Raw genomic sequence first — 23,867 nt, forward strand, 5'->3', positions numbered from 1 at the left:
AAAAGCTTTTTTTTTTTTTTTTTTTTTTTTTTGCTTAAAGGTTTGATAAACTGTTCCATTGGGGGGAAAAAGTTTTCTGACTATTATTTAATATGCCTCACAGGGTTAATAGGATGTATTATATTTAGTTTTTTATTTTACATTGTATAGTATTTGGGACCATTTAGAGCTTTACTTTACTCACTTTGGTAGAGTATTTTATATTATAGAGTATATTGTGTTTTGCGTAATAATATGAATTGGAAAAGAAAAATTTGGTTTACTATCTAGCCTGGATTGTAGTACCCTGGAGTTACATTTACATAACTCACAATAGTCCCAAAATTAGTGATTCTTTAACACTTCAAACATTATTATTGAAACATTGGTGTGATGCGTTTACGTGTACTCTCACCTCACGGACACACACAACAATTATGGTAACGGAATCAGCCTGTGAGGCTGTGGCCCATCGATGCTCTTTGGAGCGAGTGAGTGAATTCCTTGTGACCACACAGAGTGCCCATTGTTCTGCACTGAAGGCAGCTGGGTATCAGAGATGCCATTTATCTCCTTATCTCCCCTCACTCGTAGTTAACCTCATCTATGAAGACCAGCAGAGCTACGTCAGCAGACCTGGAACCAGACGTCTGTTCTTGTCTAAACAATGAATACCATGTCTCACAATCCTTATGTTGAAGTGAAAATATAAAAATTAAGCTAAATTAAGTTTCCACCTTTCCACAGGCAACCCAGGTGTGGTGGGCTTCTACAAGACATACGTGTGGACACTGTATCAGACGTTCATCCGAAGATATCCAGTGTGGGCTGTGAGCCATGCTGGACACTCTATGCCTCCAGAAACCTATGATATGATTGAAGGTGGGACATTTTCCCTGTTTACATACACTACGCATCCAAAAGTACATGTGGACACCTGCGTTCTAACTATCCAGATTTGACTACTTCAGCTATACCATTACTAACAGGTGCATAAAATCAAGCGTACAGTACAGTCCTTCTAAGGGTGTAAAAGTGATCATGCGGGACCAATATTGAGACAAAAAAAAGGACAATCATGTAAATGTAGTTGTCCCAATTCTGTTGTTCATGGACATCAAAGTAGCTTGTCATTTTAAAAGTTAATTTAGAGTGCCAGCCTTTTCAGATGTGGACTATATTACAAATATCTGTCTGTAGATGGTCAAAATTGTTTTTCTTCTCATGAGCTAACATTTAAGCACTTCTTAAAGTCTATAGTTTTTTGTATTTACATAAATGTCATAGAGAGAGTACGGTCATAATGTGACAGCATAGGTCATCTGCATAAACTACTGTCTGTTTGCTATCCTCTGACACAGCGTGATGTCATTACCACTGTTATAAATGAGTCAGTAGATGGCAGCAGATAATTAAGTGACTGGTTATTCAGAGGAATAATTGTTTATAATTTTGTACTTTTTTAGATGGTTTTCCCCTTTATTTACCATTCAAGATATTATTATTATTATTATTATTATTATTATTATTAATAATAATAATAATAATAATTGTTTTTAATTATTAAGAATATTTATTATTATTGGACTATTGTTAATAAATGCTATTATTAATAATTAATCATATTCATATAATATATTCATTGATTGTATTTTTTATTATTTATTTATTTATTATTATTTTTTCAATTTTGCATTTGGTTAGCACTTCTTTTTCTCACAATATTGCATTATGTTTTAGGTCCTTGTATCCATATATATGATGTATATATATTTTTTTATTTATGTGTTCTGATTTATATTTACCCAACCTGAGTTATCGCTAAAGCTCACTTGAATTTGTTTTAAATCATTAAACAACACATTATGGTGAGAGACTTGAAAGACTCTCTGAAACCAATTTATTTAGGAGGTATTGTACCTTCATACACAAACGCTGACCGTGAAGTCACCGACTGACAGTTCCAGGCACAGCCGTACTCTGTCCTGACTGATACGCTGGTTTGAGTGTCTGTCAGAGTGCGGGATGCTCCTCCTGGAATCCTTTCACAGAGCACACAGTAAAGTGGAATGCATTCGGGACTGACGGACAAGCCAAGCCGTGTCTCCCTCCATATATGAAAGTCCAGCATGTTCATCCATAAAGCAGCATGGACATTTTTATTGAGCGTGCTACGTGGAAAAGACCTTACCAAGCCCTCACCTGTAATAAGACAAACCACATGCAGATGGCTAGGATCTCCATAAACAGTATTTCTACTGGCTCACTTGATGGATTGGACAGTCTAGGTGAACGCTGGTCACTTCAGGTCTACTGTCTGGACAAACAAGCTTGCATTTCTCAGTATGTCATATTGTGGTATATTTGCCACCTGATCACCAGGAATGACCATAATCAAATCAGTAGATCTGGCTGAACAAAACTTCCTGAAGAACATCTGAAATTTTCAGCAATCTTAAATGATCTTGTAGCTCATCCAGTATAGATTATTTTTACAAACTGAAGTATCAAACAATTGCTTTTTTATTGTGAACACATGGAATACTTTTACCGGAATCACAGTCTTAAAGTATTCAGTGACAGACAGCTGATCTCTGGCTCACACAACAGACAATGACATCCACTGCTGTTCATATCATGTTGTGCAATCACGAGCTGGATGATTAAAAGTCAAAACTCAGCAGCGGATTCAAATGTGCCAAGAGATGACAACAAGTGGCAGGCGTTTGCCAAGCCAGCACAGATGAAAGAGGGGACGCAATTAAAAGTTATATTTCATTTCCCCAATCTCGCTATTTGAGTGACATTCTTGATTACCATCAATGGCTGTCTTAAGCAGGGCGGTATCGAATATGCTGGGCTTTTCTTTCCACGGCACATTGTCTTGTTCATCTCAATGATCCATCCCTCATCATGTTCTGCCATTTGGTTAGCAGATGCCCCTGTTCGAGGAAATAGCTGCTTGTGTTGCTTCTCATTGCTGAGGATTTAGTATATCAGACTGTAATCAACTAAAACCTGCTAAAGATATCCTAGAAAGCTTTTGTTTTTTGTCATGCAGGCATGTGCAGATTTTTTTTAAAGGTTACTTTAAATAAACGGTTTAACTGATAGTTTAGAGTTTGGATAGTTTCTTTTAGTAATTATTTAGATGCTTACATTTAGGTTTTTGCAGGCTGAAACGGCAATGTTGGCTCAACCAATGGCATGGCTTGTGGGCGGGACTATCTGTTTGGTTGCCCAATGGCAGACAGGGGGTGTGTTCAAGAAACTATTATTTTTGCTGTTCTGTTTGTGGACGCTAGTGACACAGAAATTAATTAAGTAATATTCCGTTTGAATTAGGGTTTTCATTACTATTCTTTTTTTGTTGTTGTTGAAATAAAGCTAAAATAATATAGAATATAAATATTAGATAAAGTAACTTACACTGATCAAAAAATAGAAATCTTGCAATGGCAGCTAACTGGAATAAGATGAAGAACTAAAATTATTAACTGTAAATAAATAAATAATTAAAACTAATAAAAATAAATTACATTTAAATAGTGATTCAAAAACTAATAAAAATGACTAAATTAAAACTCAGATTAAAATGAAGACTGAAAATATAAAAATAAACGCTAATTCAACATATTAATAAACACTGTAATAGTATATAAATAATATTAAAATATAAAAATAATATTTTATAATATTTTAATAATTTTTTATTTAACTACATTTACATTTGATAACTTTGAAATGAAATGTAAACCATTTGAAAACATTAATATTTGTATTATTCACTATTTAAACCATTTGAAAACATTGATATTTTATTATTCAGTATTATTAGGTTCATTTTTGAAAAAACGAACTGATTGTAGAATTGGTAGTCTTCCACTTGTTTTCCGTAAGACGATGGCGTCACTGACTTGGGCGTCAGATCTAGTTTGCGGTTTCTTCTTATGATGACCCTTCAAACAACTTCAGGTTTTCAAATTCAACTTCCTTGTCCAGAAGTCACTGGTTGCTTTCCTTGTGAATGCTGCCCATTGATTTACTGCTGTTCAAAGAGCACTTGGTCAGCCAGCGGTCAGCAGCAGGCACAGCCATTCGGAACCCACAGAAACCTCATTTTGTCCAGTCCAGCACAGCCACAGAGAGACTTCATTGAGTTCATTGATGAGATCTCAAACTCTCAATGCCAAACAGTCCCTTTGGCAATATAGGGCTGGTCGTATTTAACTGCTTATATTAAATGATATTACATCCCTGTGTCTTGGAAACATAAACAAAAGCAGGGGGAAGTGGTAGTGGGGTAAACATGCCAAATCTCTGTGGAGGAACTGTTCCTGTGGTTGGTGATTCTTGATTGATGCCTTTTGATTACAGTAAAAATATCTGTTAATGCAAACATGGGGAACATTTTGGACTCTGCAATGTCAATAACCCTGCCCTGGGTCAAGACGTCCTCCAGACCTACACATCTCATTAATTTTGTCAGAGTGTGTTAAGAGAGCTACTACTCAAAATCTACTTTCCCTTCTCTGATATGACTAAATTACCCTCTATTTATACCCAGGCTATTAAAACAGGCATAAAAAAGGAATTTCCCTCGTTCTTGTAAGATTGCCTGGGGTATAGTAAAAGGGAAATAGATTGTTCTGAGCGGTTTGGTTGATGTGACCTTTTGTGACCAGTTGTAGTCAGGTTGGGTTTTCATGTTTGTATTGCTGATTGGAAGCATGGGCATTGGTGGGAAGCCTGTTGGCCCTTTGTAACATTGCATTTAAAACAAAATTGGTCTAATACCTCTTTATAATAATTGTTGGTTAGTTGTAACTGTTATTCATTTTTATTGCTAAAGATGGCCTTTACATTAGTTGTATTATGGTTGTATTTGGCAATAGAGACTGATGTAGATTCATTCTTAAAGGAATAGTTCATCTAAAAATTACATTTTGCTGAAAGTTTACTCAACCTCAGGCCATCCATGACATAGCTGAGTTTGTTTCTTCATCAGAACAGATTTGGCGAATTGTAACATTACATCACTTGTTCACCAATGGATCCTCAGCAGTGAATGGGCGCCGTCAGAATGAGAGTTCAAACAGCTGAGAAAAACATCACAATAGTCCACAAGTAATCCACACAACTCCAGTCCATAAATTAATGTCTTGTGAAGCAAAAAGCTGTGTTTGTAAAAAAACAAGTCTATCAATAAAGCATTTTAAATTTAAATACCAGTCCATAATCCGTAATAACGTTTCTTCCAGTGAAAAAAGCCCATGCCCTGATGTCAACTCACATCAAAATCCACCGACATGTCAGTGCCGAAGGCCTCGTGGGGTAGTGTGCCGACATATAGCATCGTTGTGCTTCAGGTGTCCCGAGTTCGAGTCCTGGCTGAACTATTCCTTTAAGCATATATGCACATGCTTTACATGCAAACAGCATTCTCATGTGTTTCAAATAATTGCATTTTTTTTTAAGATTCTCTGAGCATACTTACAAAAGCAAAAGGACATGCCCACTGTATCAGCCCATTTTTAATCAGTAACACCACTCTGTTGTGGTTCCTCTTGACATTAATATTCAGTAACCTGATCCCTGGATGAAACATGCACCACACATTTATTGCACATTTTTGAGAGGGGGATATTAATCACTTAACAGCCTGCTCCCTATACATCGCTTGCTCTTGCCAACAGATAGTTATTTTATATTGAGGAATTTGTGTTTGCCATATGTTGCATAAATGCTTCTTTGGACCCATTACAGGTTGCTTTGATTTTGTTCTTGCTCCATATCCATAAGGATATCCTTTGGATTTCTTACCATAGGCTATGTCTATATAGCCTAAGATCAACATGAAGTCCAAATTGCCCTACAGTATTTAGTTTCTCAGTATACAATCCTGGTCTTATTATGCACAATTCAACAGCACACATTATCTAAAACATTATCTAAAACAAATGTAGCCATGTAGTTATTTAGGCACCATTCTATGCTATGCTATGCTATGCTATAATATAATATATATCATATCATATCATATCGTATAAAAATGTCGTTTTTATTTTTTATATAATTATTTATTTATTTATTTTTTTTGTCTAACCATCTTTCCCACAGTTAAAGATTGCTTTTATATATGTGACTGAATGTAGGTCATTGTAGCTGGATATAGATTTTGTATGTTTTACGAGTAGGATAGTCTTAAATGTTCATGAGGTAATCCTGAGAGGCCACTCAATGTGTAAACTGCTCTCATTGGTGTTTGGGCTCTGAGCTCATAGTGCCCCTCTGTGCTGGTAGATAAACATGTAGGGCCCCTTTGTAGGCAAACTTCAGTGGGAACCTTCGGAAAAAAATCAAGATCAGATTTGGAAAATGGGAAATGAGGGGTAAGGAGTGTTTGGGGAGAGCTAAATGTGTGTTCATTCACAGGTCACTGACTTCATTGCTCAGTGTCTGATCTCTCGCTTACATTCATGAATGAAAATAGCCCTGGATTGAGTGCCTGTCAGTACTTCTAAAAAAAATATTATTGGTTAAATACTTTTTCTTAAATTATGTGTATGCTGTAGAGTTGGTCCCTTTTAAGGTCCTACTCAGTATCTCAAAACTGTCATAATAACCGATAAATAGTTATAATAAAGATATCTCTTATGCTCAGAGGTTACATTTATTTGATCAAAAATACAGTAAAAACAGTAATAATGTGAATTATTATTAGAATTTTAAATAAATGTTTTCTACTGAAATATATTTTAAAAGTTAATTTATTCCTATGATTTATTCCGACAATATGCTGATTTGCTGCTCAAAGAACATTTCTTAACATTATCAATGTTGAAAACAGTGCTGCTTAATATTTTTGTGGAAACTGTGATACATCTTTTTCTTTTTAGATTAATGACTTTTGATTGATTTAATGTGTATTTGCTTAATAAGATAATAACGTGATTAATTTCTTATACTAACTTTTTATTTGTATAACATTAACATTTCGAGCAGGTACATAACAGATCGAGCAGTCTCAGACAGTTGTTTGTGAAATCATTATAACTCAATACATACTCAATACTCGTAATACATTAACACAATACATCGGCTGATTTGTTCTGTGACCTTTTCTTATGTCGAAAACCTCTCCATATTTATGTTTATTATGTTATACATCTTATTTATAGCTGGTGAATCTATAATCAAGTCATATTTTCTCTCTTTTACATCACATACCGTGTGAACCTGATATGTAGATGCTTGGCAGTGAATTTGGAGTTTTAGCACCATAGCAACTATCCATCAAACCCAGCTTTATGCTGTATTGCACATGGCATGCAGATTTTTGAATCTTGCGTTTTGTCTCACGCCCCTCTTAATGTGTATGCCTTTATATTTTTTTTTACCCTGTCTTATCTTATCATTCTTGTACTTCCACTGGTATTTTTAATGCAATGAAAATGATTTAATGTTTTGAACCTTTTGAATGGGTTTCATTGGTTCCTCCTCTCTTCGGCTTCCTTTTTATCTCTCCTGCATTTGTCTGTATCTAACAGTGGCGGCTCATGGGTTTTAAAATAGAGGAGGCACACTAATTGTATTGGTCTGGGATCCCTGTCGATTATTATTATCATTATTTGCTTAACCACTTTAAAATGGCTTTTTGGTTGCTTTTAGTCAACTGTGAAATTACAAACAAAAAATACACATTCTGAGACATGAACTGAAATGAATTGTGAATTTTATTAAAATTAAATCGTCCTCCTCCCATTTTCACCTAAATATTATGGGGAAGCTGTGCCTCCCCTGCCTCCCCCGACGAGCCGCCACTGGTAAGGTCATATGCACTCCTTTTGGTCCCCCTAATGCTCCTCCATCCATCCTGCTCACCCTCTAACACCCCCATCCAGCATCCTTTCCTTTCTGAAATCTGTTTTTATCTTCTGTATAGATGTGAAGGTCTGTGGAAGTAGCAGCTCTCTTTTACAGTATTGCACACTTCACGAAAGCAATGTTAAAAAAAAATTTTTTATAAACTTCCTTGAAAAACATTTTTTTTAAATCACTTTTTATATAAAAAAAAATGAGGGTGTTCTTTTTAAATATGTTGCCGATAATTTATAAAAATATATTAATTTGTCTTTCAACAACAGTCCATTTCTAGGTAATCCACGAGACCCTTATGATTTGTTATTCCAGCACATCTCATCATAAAACAGGTCTAAGTAATTAGCCATGTGCAACTATGTCAGTTGAGATATCTTTATTATTTTAGAAAGAGGAGAAGATGCAGTGTGCTCCAGGAACCATATATTGTGAAATGTCTCATGAAGGAGCACTTTGTCTATTTATGTCTTGAAGCTAATATGAGTTATTTCTCTCTCCCCTCTGGTACTCCTCTCTCCCCCTGTCTCATCCTTAACAGCTCTGCTCCCATAACTCATCATAGTGATAAATGCCTCAGCCTCACCCCACCTCAGTCCAACTTCTTCTGTCATACCTTTGTTTCTGCACAGTCCATTGTCTTTCTAATTCTTATCCTTTCTCAGGTTCATACTGGTGAATTCAGCACCTGTAGGAAGATATTAATATCAAAGCCTGCCAAGAATTATCAGGATCTTCAGTTACTGCTATTGTTCAATAGTGTAATTTTACTCCTTTCCAAAGAAATAATGAAGAACAAGATCAAGATGATGAAAGAAAACTTCTTATATGGAGCGCTTAACAATTTAATGTGTCTTCTGGATCCTTTACAATTCTCATTCAGCTGTGATCGGAGCTCCACAATCGATCAAACTAGGCAGCTTTGTCTAATTATATTATTTGCTGTATTTATTAGTTCTAGGTCATGATGAAAGTACTGGCAACAGTCCTGGCCACCATGTGATGATGTAAATTGGGTTTGGTGTGAGAGCTTTATGCAGTTGTTCTTTTTCTTTCAAAGATGCATCTGTGACTGAGGAGGAGGATGTTTTTGGGCTAAACGGGCAGATTGAACACAAGCTGACCTTCCTTCGAAAGCATGTGCCTCGGGACACCAACCTGCTGCTGATTGGTCACTCCATTGGTTGCTATATCATCTTGGAGATGATGAAGAGAGACCCAGAGCTAAAGGTATAAACGACTGGATGAGAAAGTCCATGGAACTACTTTGTGGCTAATGTAGCACACATCCTACTAGTTGCTGAATATGGTCTCACTTTTTTATGAATAATTATTTACAATATTTATATATTATGAATCTCCATTTCCCTTTCCCAAGTGAAAAAAAAACAGTATTATATTATATGAATTAACATGATTTTTAGCATTCAGTTAAAAAAAATTGCATACAATATTATCTGTAAATATACAGATACATTTATTTAGTTATATTGCATATATTATTGTATATTTGTAATTTAATTTTGAATATATTATTTTATAGTAAATTATTTTTAAAATTTAACATTAAATGCAATTAATAACATTAAATCAACATTAAATCTGATTTGGAATTTAAGCTGAAGGAAAAATATTTATGTATATTTATGGGCAAATTTCAGCACATTTAAAATCAGAGAAACAAACAAAATTACAAATCAAAATTACATAAATATTTTTCATTCAGTTTAAATTCCAAATCAGATAAGTTTGTTAGATTAATATATAATAAAATGTTATAATTGAATATAAAGGGATAGTTAGACCCAAAAATGAAAATTCTGTCATTAATTACTCACCTCCAGGTTGTTCCAAACCCGTAAGACTTTCGTTCATCTTCAACTGTGTGTGGTGCTGTTGACGTAGAACCCAGATGCGCTACGCCTTGTTTACAAGCAGAGGAATGCTCACGCATACGTCGTGGTACTCTCGTGAATGGCAGCAGAGACTGACCGGAAGAGAAGAAATTGTTGAATAAAGTTGTTATTTTTGTTTTCGTTGTGCACAAAAAGTATTCTTGTAGCTTTGTGAAATTACGGTTGAACCACTGATGTCAGAATCAGAAGAGCTTTATTACCAAGTATGTTTACACACACAAGGAATTTGACTTGACGACAGGAGCTTCCAGTGCAGAAGAAAGTACAGACATAGTGCAGACATACATAGGAATAATACAGTAGGGATGGGAATATAACACTAATATAAGAAAAAAAAAACAGAAATTAAATAATGTACTATACACAGAAATAGAAGTATAGGAAAAAATGTAATTGTTTAGATAAATGTACAGATATGTTATAAGTGTGCAGATATGTTATTTACAAAGTGTGCAGTTTACAAGTGTACAAATTTTGGATTCTGTGTATAAATATGTCAGTTGTGATGGACACAACTGACATATTTAGCCCTTTTCCTCACTCTGGAGATGGGCAGAGGGGCATCGATAATCCTCTCAGCAGTCCTGACTGTCCGCTGTAGTCTCTTGATGTCTGTCTTTTTAGCAATGGAGTCTATCTGAGTGTCCCACTTCAGGTCCTGAGAGATAGTGGTGCCCAGGAATCTGAATGACTCCACTGCAGTCACAGTGCTGTCCATGATGGTGAGTGGGGGAGTGCTGAGGAGTTTCTCCTGAAGTCCACGATCATCTCCACAGTTTTGAGCGTGTTGAGCTCCAGGTTGTTGTGACTGCACCAGACAGCCAGCTCTTTAACCTCCTGTCTGTAAGCCGACTCGTCTCCATCCTTGATGAGGCCGAAGACTGTGGTGTCGTCCGCGAACTTCAGGAGCTTGACAGAGGGGTCCTTTGAAGTGCAGTCATTCGTGTAGATAGAGAAGAGCAGTGGGGAGAGAACACAACCCTGAGAGGCGCCAGTGCTGATGGTGATAGTCCTGGATGTGAGTTTGCCCAGCCTCACTAGCTGCTGCCTGTCTGTCAGGAAGCTTGTGATCCACCGACAGATGTAGGTGGGCACAGAGAGCTGTGTGAGTTTGTCTGAGAGAAGGTCAGCCTTGCATAATTCCCAGGTCTGTCAAGGTGTTGCAGGATGCAATGCAGTCCCATGTTGACTGCATCGTCCACAGACCTGTTTGCTCTGTAGGCAAACTGAAGAGGATCCAGCAAGCATCCAGTGATGTCCTTCATGTAGGCCAGGACCAGTCGCTCAAATGACTTCATGGCCACAGACGTGAGAGCGACAGGTCTGTAGTCATTAAGTGATTTTGGGCTTTTTGGGGCCTGGAATGATGGTGGAGCGTTTGAAGCTCCAGAGATCTGTTGAAGATGGGGGCCAGTCGGTCAGCACAGACTTTTAAACAGGCAGGTGAAACACCATCTGGGCCTGAAGCTTTCCTAGATTTCTGCTTCCTGAAGACCCGGTTTACATCCTCTACACCAGGGGTTTTCAACCTTTTAGGACATGCGCCCCCCCCCAAGTTGGTCTAATTTCTAAGGTGACAGATAGGGGGGCTGAAACCCACCTAAAAAGGGTTTAGAACCGCCCCTGGTATAGCGTGCGTAATTATACTGAAACATAAATATATAACCAGATAAGAATGTCCTGGTAGGAATGCACATATCTTCACAGAAACTGATATATGAAGTTACAGTCTCTGTGCATTCACATGGACTATTTTAACGATGTCCTTTCTACTTTTCTGGGCCTGGAATCTGATAGTTCCCTTGCTGTCTATGCAGGGTCAGAAAGCTCTCGGATTTCATCAAAAATATCTACATTTGTGTTCTGAAGATGAACGAGGGTCTTACGGGTTTGGAACGACATGAGGGTGAGTAATTAATGACAGAATTTAAATTTTTCGTATTTAATTGTGTTACCTATAGAGACTATCTACTGATTCTGTCTGATTCTTCACCTTAAACAGTATGAATAATGGCTACAGTGCTGCTGTCTGCATAACCTCTGCAGACCACCTCAGCAATATGCAACTTTGCCATTACAGGACATACCGCCAAAACATGGTCACTGCATGAAAGTATGTAACGTGTGAAAGCAGAGTGAGACACTGCCAATCAACAGCATAATAAGACACTTCTGTTCCCTTTCCTTGCTGTGTAAAAGGTCAGGAGATTAAATAACATGGAAAAGAACTTTGATTTTCTTTCTTCCTCTGGGGTTTTCCTGCTCTAAGATGTGCTCTCTGTCATTTTTATTTTCAAGCATTTTCTCTACCCACTTTTCCCCTTTCATCCTTTTTTTATTTAGTATTTCCTCTCACTAGAGGGGCATGCTTTCCTCCTGACAAAGAGAAATGGATTTTAGCTTCATTAATGGGGCCAGTACAGTTATGTACCACTTTTTGCAGTGCAATAAATATATGTTCTGATACTTTTGGAGACAATCCACGTCCAAACCACTTTTAGTGGTTTAGTTCAGGAACTTCAGAAAAAAGCTGGTCTTTTTTTCTTCTCTACAACCTCCCAATCTCACTCATCGATTCGAAGGTCCTCTTTCATAACCTGTGAAAAATGTTTCATTCCAGGTCATTAAAACATTGCCAACCATGTAGACCTTTTTGTAAACTCGTCTGAATCTGTTCTTTTCAAATAATGGCTGGTTAAATCCCTGTACAATGTATATGGCAGATATGGCATGGCTCAGAGCAAACATGCACAAAGGAGAAAAATATTTCCTTTTTTGTCCCAGATTGCAGGCTGCCAAGAAGCCAACCTGGCGATTAGGCCTAGTAACATATAATGTGTGATAATCAGGAACTGTTACTATTGGCTCTAGATATTTATTTTGGAGTGGAAAAGACCAGTCAGTTTAAATGATGGTAGAGGTTTCTTTAGTGCACTTCTGGAGAAGAATGTTTGCAGATTTCAGCCTCAGACCAGGAGCAGCATGAGGTAGATTGGAAAACCTCCCTAAAACTAGAGGAAGCGTTTGATTGACTGCATATGGAGTTGCTCAATTGTATGTCTCTGGCATGAGTCCAGTTCACAAGTCTTCCCTGTTGCCTTTGAAGTACTTGCTTGTTGTAATAAAGTGACATTGTGTATGTGCCAGTTGTAGAATAGACCGTCAGAAGAGAGAAATTGATTTGTCGCTCAGATTTGAGACTGCAGAAAAGACCTTTTCCACCCTACATCTCAGTCTGAGGTAGAGCTCTTGGGACTGTTAGGTGAGGAAAATGCTTTAGGCCTCCTCCTGCAGCAACCATCTTGTCATCCCTGGGAAGGTGATGTCATTTCCTACGTTTGTCTGCACAGATGTATAGTTTGGTTTAACAGCTGTTGGCTGAAGTGTTGCTTTGCATTTTATTAGTTTCATAGATAATGTTTCTTACAATAGTGAGCTATTCTAATTGCAATCAAAAAGGAATAGGTCATCCCAAAAATGAAAATTCTGTTCCTCATTCTTGTGTTGTTCTAAACCTGTATGAATTACTTTCTTCTGTGGAACATATTCCATGACAATGACATTAACAATAGTTCTATTGTTAAACCAACATGGTTTGAACAAGATACATGTCGATTAAGTGAGAGATGCTAAACAAAATACTGGCTAATCTGTACGAGATGCATTCTATTGGAAAGCTGAAGGGATTCTTGGAAATGCTTGCTAAGAAGAATGCTTAACAAGTCCTGTCATTCTCCTCAGTGGACTAATGGCACACTCAAGTTCCCCTGACACAACAACGTGTCTTTCTCTTCCAGGACGAGGATTTGGGTGTGTAGGTTAACTTGTGGGTGAGTATGTGTCGCAGCGTTCTGGGTGGGCCTCCATTCGGGGAGCAGAGGTCACACCGACAGTCCTGAAGTATTGGTATGATTTCATACTTTACTCAAATAAAACGTTGTTACAGGCACAGCATGAGCCAAACACAAGCAAAAACATTACAGCACATAGCCCTGGCTCAGATTACCCATCACAAGATAAAGCTCCCAGACGTGACTATGGACTGTCCAGCCCATTGGACATGCAGTCACACGGTTGAGAAAACACTTACAGCGTCATTATTTGTTATCGTTCAGTGTGGGACATGAGGGGCAGCGGTTTCCCTTGACCTGGTGGAGAGTAAGGGTCACGGTGGCCTTGCATCCTTACTTGACCTGGTGCGTTCATTTGTCTAAATGAAAGTGACTTAGTGTTTCCCTTATGCTTTCCTCCAGGACCTATGAGGTCTGACCAGTCTGACTGACCAGTCTTTTCGCAAAAAGGCACTTGGCATTTAAGGATAGCAATGACGGGGCACTATCAATTTCATGTAGGCTTTTTCACACACTTCCAGCAGTGTTCATTACATCACCACTCCTCTATCGTGTCTATTCCAGTTGGGAGCCTGGCCGCAAGGCCATGTTCGAAGGCACGGAGCGGTTTGACGTGAGTGGAGGCGGCCCTTGCAACACATTTCCATTGAGATACTCACTGTAAGTGGTTGAGTTGAAAGAGATGTGGTCTGGACTGCCGTATGATCCATCATGCTGTCTGAAGCTCCAGTAGATCTGTGCATCATTAACATTCCTCCACTATCAGATCGCACCCTCACATCTCAGATCCATGGAAGTCAGTTTGTGACGTTTAAACTCTCTTCGCCCCTTCTCCAGATGCAGAGAACTCCTTCCCCCTTCCTGACCTCGGCAGTACCAGAGAAGGAACCCTCTAGAAGTAGAAGTGTGCATGTGTGTGTGCGTGTGCGTGTGTGTGTGCGTGTGTGTGTGTGTGTGTGTGTGTGTGTGTGTGTGACTGGCCGTCTGTCTCTCTGATTAAAGAGCCACTCCCAGATACTCTGTCAGATTGTTCTGTGTTCTCTGTTACATTCCTGTGACCTCCAGGAAGAGGAACTGCTTCTTGTCAAAAGCACTACTTGCACATCAAAGATCACCTGCTCCGCACACACTCCCTCTTCTTCACCTTTCCCTCTCTCTTTCACTGGCTCTTTTCCACTCTCTCTCTCTTTGTCTGACAAATGATGGGCATCAGGATGAGCCGTGGAATAGCAGATGAAAAGTATTACGTGAGAGGGTTGAGTGCTTCCTTGAGCCGTATGTGAACTTAGATTTATTAGTGGCCACTATTAATATTGCTATTACTATTATTCATACTTAGAACACTTTAGCAACTGCATAGCAGTGTGCTAACATCCACTTAGAACACCCTAGCAACAGGGTTGGGAACCACTGGTTTAGTACACTTTAGCAACTGCATAGTTGCACCCTGGAAATCATCCAAAACACCTTAGAAACTGCGCAGGAGCAGAACATCTTAGCAACATTCGCAGAGAGTCTGATTTAAAGGCGATTTGACCAATCATAAAGCAGTATCTGCCATTTTGTCTGACAAAGAAACCAGACAGGAGAGTTGTATTTACATTGGTGAACTTGAACTTGAAAAATGGTGTGTATTGATGTCTTTCTGCAGTTGAACTACATACCTTCTGATGTTCATTCATGTTTATTTCATGTTATAACTAGTAGTAAAAAGGAAGAGATGATTGGTTCGTGTGCCCCTTGAACTGAGGTGCTACAGCGACCTGTCACGACACATTAAAGAGCCACAAAACGCTATTTATTGTTTGAATTTTTTTTTTAAATGACAGCATTTGGATGCTAAGACTTTGTTTCATACCAAAAGTAACCTGCTCTGTCTTGTCTGTTGGTGTGTTGTCAGTGTCCTCTTTGCTCCACGATGTATTTTTCACTGTGTGAGAACATGATGTTTGGCGTGAGAGCGCCATGGCTTGTCTGTCGTAGAAATAATAACTAAGGGGAGCGGGTCTTTGCAAAGGGTCATTTGCATAGCAACGTGCTAACAACTGCTTGGAATGCCTTAGCAAATGCATAGTAACGTGCTAAGAACTGCTTAAGCCTCAAGCATACTTGGGCCGTCCGCGTTCACAACTGTCTGTGCACTGTCTGCGTGACGCAGTTTTCGTCATCAGAAGTGTCCGCGTGCAGCCCAATGTCCAAATTTCCAACACTTGTGGTCTTTGCACTTGACCACTTGTCTACTTAGACAACATATTTCCTGTATTTGGCCCAAGCGTATAAGTGAGCATGAAGACCACATGTGTTTATAGCAGTTTTCATTACCTCATGGGTAATGAAACAGAGCTTTATTTCGATTTTCAATACTTTGCATTTTAATATAAACTTCTAAATGTCTGTTCAGTAGTTTCTATAACATGAGACCATAATTCTAATTAAGTGATAAAAAGCAGTTGCAATTTTTGTACAAAATAAACATGCTCATCTTTGCACCAATAAAATGTGGAACACTTTGTTTTACTACCAAATTATACGTAATATCTAATTATTATTAATATTTAACTTACACTGGAAAGGTTGCCATGACATCTTGCTAGATTTTGGCAAAAAGTCTCATGGTCTATTTCCAGAACATGATGCACACGTGCTACACCAGTCGTAAGTGCAATAACTAAAATAATAATTTTCCTAAAGTAACCTTTCTTGTCGCCTGACCAACAGTTTGACATGTAAATAGGTAGGATTCATTTATTTGTTATTTTCCACTTTCTTTTCCAGTAATGTGCTTTTCCAGTCTTCATGTTTTCCTTGGCTGCATTCATCAGTCGACTCTAACATTCTCCTGAGATTCAGCTTTATTTTTTTCATGCATGCCTATATTTAATTATATTATTGAAGGGTATCATGTTTTTGATGTTTAAATTATAGCCTAACTGCTTAAAACAGACTGATGACATCTTTAATTACAGAAGTTACTCCTTTATTTTTTTTCCAGAAATGAAAGTTATTAATTTTTTTAACATTAACTTTATTTTACAATTAATTCAAATCAAGCATTTATTATTTTTACTATAGTATAAAAATTATATCCTAATATCAATCTACAAAACAAAACATGTTTTTTGCATTCAATCCATTATCACGGTTAAATTAAGGGATTTTGTTTTAAGGAATAACCACATCACCCTTTAAAATCCATGGGTTTATATTTTAGATTATTTTTTCCTTTGTCTGAGTTGCAAGGTGTCAGGTCTGATGATAAAAGGCTATGCATGGGCGACTGGATTTTGCAAATGTTGTAATGGAAATGGCAGATGAGGGACAAAATAGGGACGTTCGCAAACTGGTTCGCAGTCTGTCAGCGAACGTTACAAAGCGGACTTACTGCAAACCTAAACGGATGTTCGCAACGTCCCCTGTTTGTAGGGAATGTGCTAATAATCGTTCAGAACATCTTAGCATATGCATAGTAGAGTCTTGGCAACCACCCAGAATGCCTAGCATCATGGTGGCAGGTTTTGCACCATTCGCATTCACTCCAGAAAATTTAGTTTTTAGTTGAGTACTTTGTATAGATTTATTTCTTCACACATGTGAACAGAGCAACTCATTTGATTTCCACTCAATTGATGGTTTGTATTGTAATTGTTACACCAGAGTAACTCTGGATTGTGAATCTCTCATCCATTTGGATTTTGATGTCTTTTCCACTGACAGCAATAGATATTTTTTCAGTTCCTTAAGGCCCTTTCAGATGATAAATTCAGTGGCAGCAGAACTTTGCCTGATCGCCTATTGCCGGGGCGTGATGAAACCAGCTCTCTTTCAGGATTGCAGAACTAGCTGAGTTTGAAGTTTAGTGGTTTGAAGCTGAATAGATTGCATTTGGCACTGCTGACAAAGAATTGTGCTGGCTATCACATATTTTACACAAGAGAATTGAAGATATTGCACTGTTTAGTTGCATTGAAAAATACTTGGCTGCAACTGCAAAGGATTGAAGAGACAGATGAAGCACATCCACTCTGTCTTACTCACTGAATGTGTCTAGCTGCCTTCTACTCAATGGCCAAACAGAGGCAGGTGTTTCCTGTTTCTGGAAGTCTCTCTCTCTCCTCTGTTCCCTCCTTCCCATGTCTCTCCTATCGATTTCATAATATAGTGAAAGCACAGGCATGTCATTTTTCATAGTTTGATAAGTCTTAAGCATTGAAATTAAGAAATGTCATTTGTTATGATTAAAAGTGCTCACAATGCTGTCATAAATATTATGCGTTGCATCTTGGTAAGTAACATTTTGTTCTGCTGGTCTTGTTTTTCTAAGTGTCAGTTACTTAACCAAAGTGTCAACTACTTTTACCAAAAGTAGATGGGTCTAGGGAAAGCACAGTTTTCGTGACCTACGATCATCTCAAAAATCTCCTTCTGTACTTGTCATCCTCAGGTTGTGAAGGCGGTCATGCTCTTCCCCACGATTGAGCGCATGGCCTATAGCCCTCAAGGCAAGGTCATGACCCCTGTGCTCTGCCGGCTGCGGTACACCTTCTATTTGCCCATCTTCCTGCTGTCCCTCCTTCCAGAGAGGCTGAAGGTCAGCATAGTGCATCTGGCTTTGAGGAATTCATATGCAGTGGACACCTCCATCATCCCAGCCACCGTCAGCCTGATCAATGTAGACTGTGCTGGTGAGTAAACTTTTGACTCGTTCGTAGCAATAATAGGTCGTTTGCATAGCAACGTGCTAACAACTGCTTGCAAGGCCTTAGCAAATGCATTGTAACGTGCTAAGAACTGCTTACTTTGGCCGTCCGCGTTCCACAACTGTCCGTGCGCTGTGTGTGGCGCAGTTTTCATCATCAGAAGCGTCCGCATGCAGCCCAGTGTTTGTGTCCGTGCGGACGGTCCATGTACAACAGCGCAGGCACGAGGTAAATGTTGAGACAGAATGAGTCCACTAGGTGGTACTGCATGTGTCGAACTCGTTCATCCGTGCTCATCTGCGGTTGAATGTAGGGCTTGAGTAAACTTTTTCCTCTCTTGTTTCAATAGAACAAGCTCCTGAAAGCCATTTTAATGTGTGATGAGTGGTGTAATTTAGTGATCAATCGGTATATTTCTCTTTCAATAGTACATTTATTTATTTATTTAGTTTTATTTCTTTATTTTTGTGGAATTGTGTGTGTGTGTGTGTGTGTGTGTGTGTATTTACAGTTTTACAATTTGTGTATACACACAATTTAAACACATTTATACAATTATACTTATTACAGTTTAATGATAGCTAATAAGATCAGATGTACACAAAAGTGCTTAAAGGGTTAAGCAAAGGAAAACCAGTCTCCTCGTGGTTTATATCAAAATCCTCCGACATTCTTCTTTACAAATCCTCAGTTTGTACTTCTAATTCGTGACCGGCGTTTTGTTTTGTTCTCTCTCCGCGTTCGTCACTAATCACGCAACGCCGACGTGCTACGACATCCGCCGGAACGGCTTCCGTTCCGACAAATACCGGAAGTGAGAGAAAAGTGTTTATTACGTTTGAAATATGGATATTTTTCTTAAAAAACACATGGATTCGCTACAGAAGGCCTTTATTCACCCCCCGGAGCAGTGTGAGGCACGTTTTATTATGGATGCGCGCGCTTTATTTGAGGACTTGCGGACCGTTCAACTGCAACACCCGCTGACTGCAATGATAGAGCTTGGAATAGCCAGGACAATTTTTAATAAAACTCCGACTGGATTCGTCTGAAAGAAGAAAGTCATATACACCTAGGATGCCTCGAAGGTGAGTAAAACACAGGCTAATTTTCATTTTTGGGTGAACTAACCCTTTAAGTTAAATTAATCAAATACTCACATTTTTTATTATTGATTCATATATGCATTAATATTAGTGCTGGGCAATTAATCACATCCAAAATAAAAGTTTTTGTTTACATTATTTATTTATTTATTTATTTAGTCATTTAGCATATTACATTATATATGTGTGTGTACTGTGTATATTTATTATGTATATATAAATACATAATAACTATACATAGTACACACACATATACTATGTAAACAAAAACTTTATATTAGTACTGGGCAATTAATCACATCCAAAATAAAAGTTTTTGTTTACATTATTTATTTATTTAGTCATTTAGCATATTACATTATATATGTGTGTGTACTGTGTATATTTATTATGTATATATAAATACATAATAACTATACATAGTACACACACATATACTATGTAAACAAAAACTTTTATTTTGGATGCGATTAATCATGATTAATCTTTGCCCAGCACTAATTACTATTTGACTTATTTGAATTCAGCAATTTTGTGTATGTTACACAAAATCCATAAATTTAAATGAAGTTATTTTACTCAATATTTACTCAGAATTGCTTTTCAAAATTAAATATTGAGAGAATGAAAACAAATATATTGGTTATTTTATTGTCCTGGTTCTTCCGGTCCTTGTGTGTTTGTTTATTAAATTAATTCATTCATTTTTCAGCTGCATAACAGTGTAGTACTCTTAGCTTGTTTTAACACATTTTGTTTTGTTTTTTAACACATTTTGTTTATTTCATTTCTCATTTTCACACACGTTTATTTCATCACTTTAATCCATTTTCCAAAATTTTCACAGTTTGCCCCCCCCTCAGTCACCAAAGAAAATGTTGAAAAAGTACACAAGATACTGTAATAAGTGTATTGTCTCTTGTGATATAAGTGTCAAATATAATGACAAATGACTAATCATTATGTGTTTTTTCTTTTGGCCCAGAATATCAACTGGCAGTGGTGATGTTTTGTTGTTGTCAGAATGCATCTCACATGTGATAATCTAGTGCAGCATCTTTAATATTCCGAGCATTATTAGACTGCTGAAGTGTTACTATCACACAACCTTTCTGTTCACCTCAGTGATGTCCCCTCACTTCTCCATTTCCATCTCTCTCAGTTTGGACTCTGCTCCAAAGATCTAATCCTCGTTTCAATGAGGTGCTGAAACCTTTCAAAAGTTCACATGCTGGCATCCTTCCAAACCTCGACTGCTCAGATGCGTTGCTCTCTCTTTATATCTGATGGTAAGAAGTATATCACCACTTCAAGATGATTCGGCCGATTTAGTTCAGATAAAAAAAGTTGAGGCCAAAGCAGGGGAAAATGCAAATAATATTTGAGTGGCCGCCAAGAGAGCGTTGTCTCACAATGTTTTGAATAAAGTTTTATTTATCATAACTCATATTTAATCTCTAGGGCTTTCGGTACATGAACTAATGGTGCAGATGAAGTGTTGTGAGTAGGAGTAATTAAGAGGCCTCTCCAGCGAGGGAACGGACCGCTAACGTAGTCTCTCTCTAGGTGAAAGGCTGTGAGTGTTTTCCATGTCTGTTCTGGGAGGAGAGTGATGGATGTTGTGATGGCCGGAGAATCTCTGCCAAAGAGGCCTCAGTAGAGCCCAGAGGCATTAGTGTGAGCTCCACTCTCTAGTCGCTCTGAAGAACCAGTTCTCTCGCTCCCGCACCCTTCTTTTCTCCTTTTTGTCTGTTTTTTAGCTGTCCGTTCTACCTTTAGGTTCTTTTCTCTTTTTCTCTCCCTGTGTTACGCAGTGAGTCGGAGGTTAGCTCCTGACAGCGCTTGTAAGCATGCTTTTAATCATTAGCACTTCTCATGTAGTGTCAGTTGGAATGGATTTTGTTTCTTTTTTCATCTGAATAAAATGTTCAAGTGCAACTCTCTTCCCCTTTTCCTTATTAAATACCAACTTTACGCAGTGAGTTGGAGGTTAGCTCCTGACAGCACTTGTAAGCATGCTTTTAATCATTAGCACTTCTCATGTAGTGTCAATTGGAATGGATTTTGTTTCTTTTTTCATCTGAATAAAATGTTCAAGTGCAACTCTCTTCCCCTTTTCCTTATTAAATACCAACAAATGTTGAAATACTTTGCTGCAAGAAAGTTTAATCTCTTGTTATTCATTGAAAAGGCCAGGTGGTCCTGTATGTACACATGTGCATGCGTGCGTTTTGTACCATTGAGTGCTGCTGGCCCATGACTGCATACGAAAAGCTGCTCTTACTCTCTGTCTTGTATTACATCTGTAATTAATGGCGAGTTGACAGACTTAATTAAGAAAGCATGTTGCTATTAGGTGGAACTTCCTGGGCACATTTAAGGATTTATTTGCTCAGAAATCCCTTTCCTTGAAACTGAGAATGTTGATATTTTGATGTTAACTGCATGTGGAGCATGCACACAATGTCTGTCATGCAGACATCAAGGTTCTGCATCTAGGAGCATAAACGTCAGTGAGGCATGCCTGCTTGCAAATCCGCAGGGAAAGCGGCTATGTAACAGTCTCTAATATGCCTTATCCTTTCAGTAGACTGCAACACTCCACTTCACACAGCTTCTGTTTTCACTCACCTAACATCTTATGCCAGTTCTCATGACATGTTTTTTATGATTGAACACTTTTGCACTTTTCTAGCCAGGCTTCTGTTGGCCTAATTTATGAGAACCGAGAGATTTGACCCACCATCTTTGGGGATGCAGATTAAACTCATCTGTCTTTAGTTGTTTTTGCTGTTCCGATCATAATTTGACTCGCTTGGGAAAGCGGGAAAACAGAGCGTCGCAGCAAGTGGCTTCCTTTCCTGTTAGAGCGGAACAAAGTTAACACCGACCTGATTTTGGAACCTAGAGGCTAAACTCGTGGACTTCTTATCTGCCACCTTACTTTTGAGTCATATTCACTTCCTCCTCCGGCCACCTGTTTCTGCTTGGAAAGTCGGCCAATATGTGGAACACCTTTACATTGGTAGACTAATAACTGAACAAAACACAAAATAACTTGACTGTTGATCAATTGTTGTTTCTTCCTGTAGTTTTTGTTCCCCATTGATGGTCAGAACACAATGGGAACGTGTAGTGGAATGTTTTTTTTTTCCAGTGTGTCTCAAAATCTTAAAGCATTTGTTCACTCAAAATTGAAAATCCTGTCATCATATACTCAACCTCATGTTGTTCCAAACCTGTATGACTTTCTTTCTTTTGAGAAATTCCTCAATTTTGTTTTTCTGTCAATACAGTGGAATTCAGTGTATGTCTACCAACATTCTTTAAAACATCCTCTTTTGTGTTTTGTAGAAGTCATACAGGTTTGGAATGATACAAAGGTGAGTAAATGACTCATTATTGGATGAACTATCCCTGTAAGCATCTTGGCAGTAGCCATATGATATTTATGAGGTCAGACATGGTAACCATAATGCTCTACCATGTTTTACCGCGATCAGTCTATTTCCTTGCAGATGTTCTTTTTTTTATAAACTTGAGAAACATTCATAAGGACCATTTTGCATTAACAGACAACAACAACAACAAAAAAATAGTACATCATCCGGCAACCATACCAAGAAGTAGTGTTAAAACAATTTAGTCACCGTGTCCATGGAAGCTGTTCTAGTATTTGCCTGCACATCACCATTAGATGGAGCAGGACACAATAGAAAGATGCAGTGCTCAATGTGGTGCATAAAGAGGGGCATCTTTGAGATACTCAATGTACTCACAGTTATGCAAAAACAAACAAGATCATCTTTTAAATCTTAAAATAAACTGCTCCACACAACCTTATAAGACCTCTTGGAACAAATTCGGATTGAAATATCAAGTTTTATTTACACCTATGTAAGCTTGTTGCATCTGGTTTCAGTGCTAAAGTTAAACTGAAATGCCTTAGGTTATTTTTGACTATTCTGAGATTTTTATAAAGGACTACATGTCATCTGTTTTGTTATGTTGTTGTCTGTTAGGATCATAGAACTGATGAGAACATGTTTGATTTCATTATTATCTGTTGAAGGTTTGAAGGACTGAGGATCGTGCCATACATCATTTACTCCATTTGAAAATCATTATATAATACAATGGAGTGTCAGGATTTGATCATGTCAAAGCTGAAAACATAGATTCCTGATTTTCCACACTTCTTAGAGCACTGTGCTGCCTGATATTAAAGGTTTGTCATTTTATGACAATGTGTCCATTGGCTAGTCATTTATATTATTTTTATATTATTATTTTACTTGAGATCCAAGAACCACATCTGCAACTCTTGTGTTAGCCCAGAGGGCAGTAAAAATCCCCTAAAAAAATTTTCCCCCTCATCCAGTACGTAACAACAGTCATTTTCTCGTTGTGGTTTTTGATATATGGCTGAACGGTTGACCT

General features: G+C 37.9%; 1 protein-coding gene across 1 annotated transcript in view; it reads left to right on the top strand.

Annotated features, from left to right (window-relative positions):
* Positions 1-23,867, top strand: part of ldah (lipid droplet associated hydrolase) — a 50,628-nt gene that overhangs the window by 18,105 nt on the left and 8,656 nt on the right. Inside the window, exons 3-5 of the mRNA XM_016467981.1 lie at positions 727-861; positions 8,918-9,087; positions 18,066-18,306. Of these exons, the coding sequence (XP_016323467.1) occupies positions 727-861; positions 8,918-9,087; positions 18,066-18,306 (546 nt within the window). The remainder of the gene's footprint in view (positions 1-726; positions 862-8,917; positions 9,088-18,065; positions 18,307-23,867) is intronic.

Source organism: Sinocyclocheilus anshuiensis, unplaced genomic scaffold (genome assembly GCF_001515605.1).
Source record: "Sinocyclocheilus anshuiensis isolate Anshui unplaced genomic scaffold, SAMN03320099.WGS_v1.1 scaffold544, whole genome shotgun sequence".
In the NCBI taxonomy this organism is placed as follows: Eukaryota; Metazoa; Chordata; class Actinopteri; order Cypriniformes; family Cyprinidae; genus Sinocyclocheilus; species Sinocyclocheilus anshuiensis.